At 44.9% G+C, this 1,129-nt stretch overlaps 1 protein-coding gene across 1 annotated transcript in view; it reads right to left on the bottom strand.

Annotated features, from left to right (window-relative positions):
- The window catches only part of FAM60A (family with sequence similarity 60, member A), a 5,553-nt gene extending 4,976 nt beyond the window's left edge, over positions 1–577 (bottom strand). Inside the window, exon 1 of the mRNA XM_009078418.1 lies at positions 435–577. Coding sequence (XP_009076666.1) covers positions 435–562 — 128 coding nt within the window. The 5' untranslated portion in view covers positions 563–577. The remainder of the gene's footprint in view (positions 1–434) is intronic.
- Between the last annotated feature and the right edge of the window lie 552 nt (positions 578–1,129).

Raw genomic sequence — 1,129 nt, 5'->3', positions numbered from 1 at the left:
ACTGCTGAATATTTAGCCAGGAAGTTTTAGTTAACATTCTCGAATCTTCAGGGCCACAGAAAGCCTCCATGGACCTGCAGAGTTCATCATTTTGTGTGGGTATTTACACCTCCACAGAACAAGGGAAAAAACGCAGAGTTTGAGAGGGTCTAAATCCCTGCATGTGCTGTGAGATGGGAGAGGCATGAGCCTGACCCTTTGCTGAATTAATAGTGACAGCAGATCAACAACCAAATGGTACTGTACACAGCAACACAGGATCCAACCCCTCCTGGTCTGCCCAGGAAAGCTGTGAGGAAGCTGCAGCCAGCATTTCCCCACCACTCACCTCTGCTAACCTAATCTTGCAGAGCAAGAGGAACAGCACATCAGGTTTGCAGCTTGGAGATCAATGCCACAACTGACCAGGATGTTGACTAAAGAAAGAATCTTACCCAAAACAATTCTGGAAATCCTTTTCATAACGTTTGCTGTCAGTGAAACGAGAACTGGAAGACTTAGCTCTGCAAATACAGCAGCCCTCTATACTCCGATACATCTTCGGTTTGTGAAAGCCAAACATCTTTTCCTCCCAGCTGTAGCCTATGAAAACAAACAGAAACCGGTGTTAGTTACTGCTGTTAGATACTGAAAGAAAAACCTGGGCAATTCACTGGACAAACCAACAGTAAATTTTAATTCAGATGGGAAACTGCTAGATTAGGGCATAGTTTTTTTTAGCCCGTGTTGCCTCAGAAGAGCACATGCACCTAGAATGCACCTATTAAAACACAGATATATAATTAACAGCTGAAATATTAAGCAATACCCAGCAAGACTCATAATAAGCTCATTTACTGCCAAATCTACTCTAAGGGCACATCTACAACAGCACAATCAAGAGTTGTGAATGCAGCTGCCTTGGCTAATGAAAGCCTTATGTATGTGACAAAACAGGCTGCAGGACAGGCGTGTGAACCTGCCCGAGCCCCTGGATAAGGAGCTGGCAGCTGAACTCTGGGTCACTGGAACTACCTTGTCATCACCACCACTGGTGTTGGTTGGAAACACCCCTGCCAAACTTTGCTGAAAGTGAGTAGGAGTCATTTTAAACGAGCTGCAGTCATAGCTCTAGGTTGTAGGGCAGACA

This window comes from Acanthisitta chloris, unplaced genomic scaffold, assembly GCF_000695815.1.
Source record: "Acanthisitta chloris isolate BGI_N310 unplaced genomic scaffold, ASM69581v1 scaffold16067, whole genome shotgun sequence".
NCBI lineage: Eukaryota > Metazoa > Chordata > Aves > Passeriformes > Acanthisittidae > Acanthisitta > Acanthisitta chloris.
Note: the sequence above shows the minus strand (reverse complement) of the source record. Positions and strands in the feature narration are given on the sequence as shown.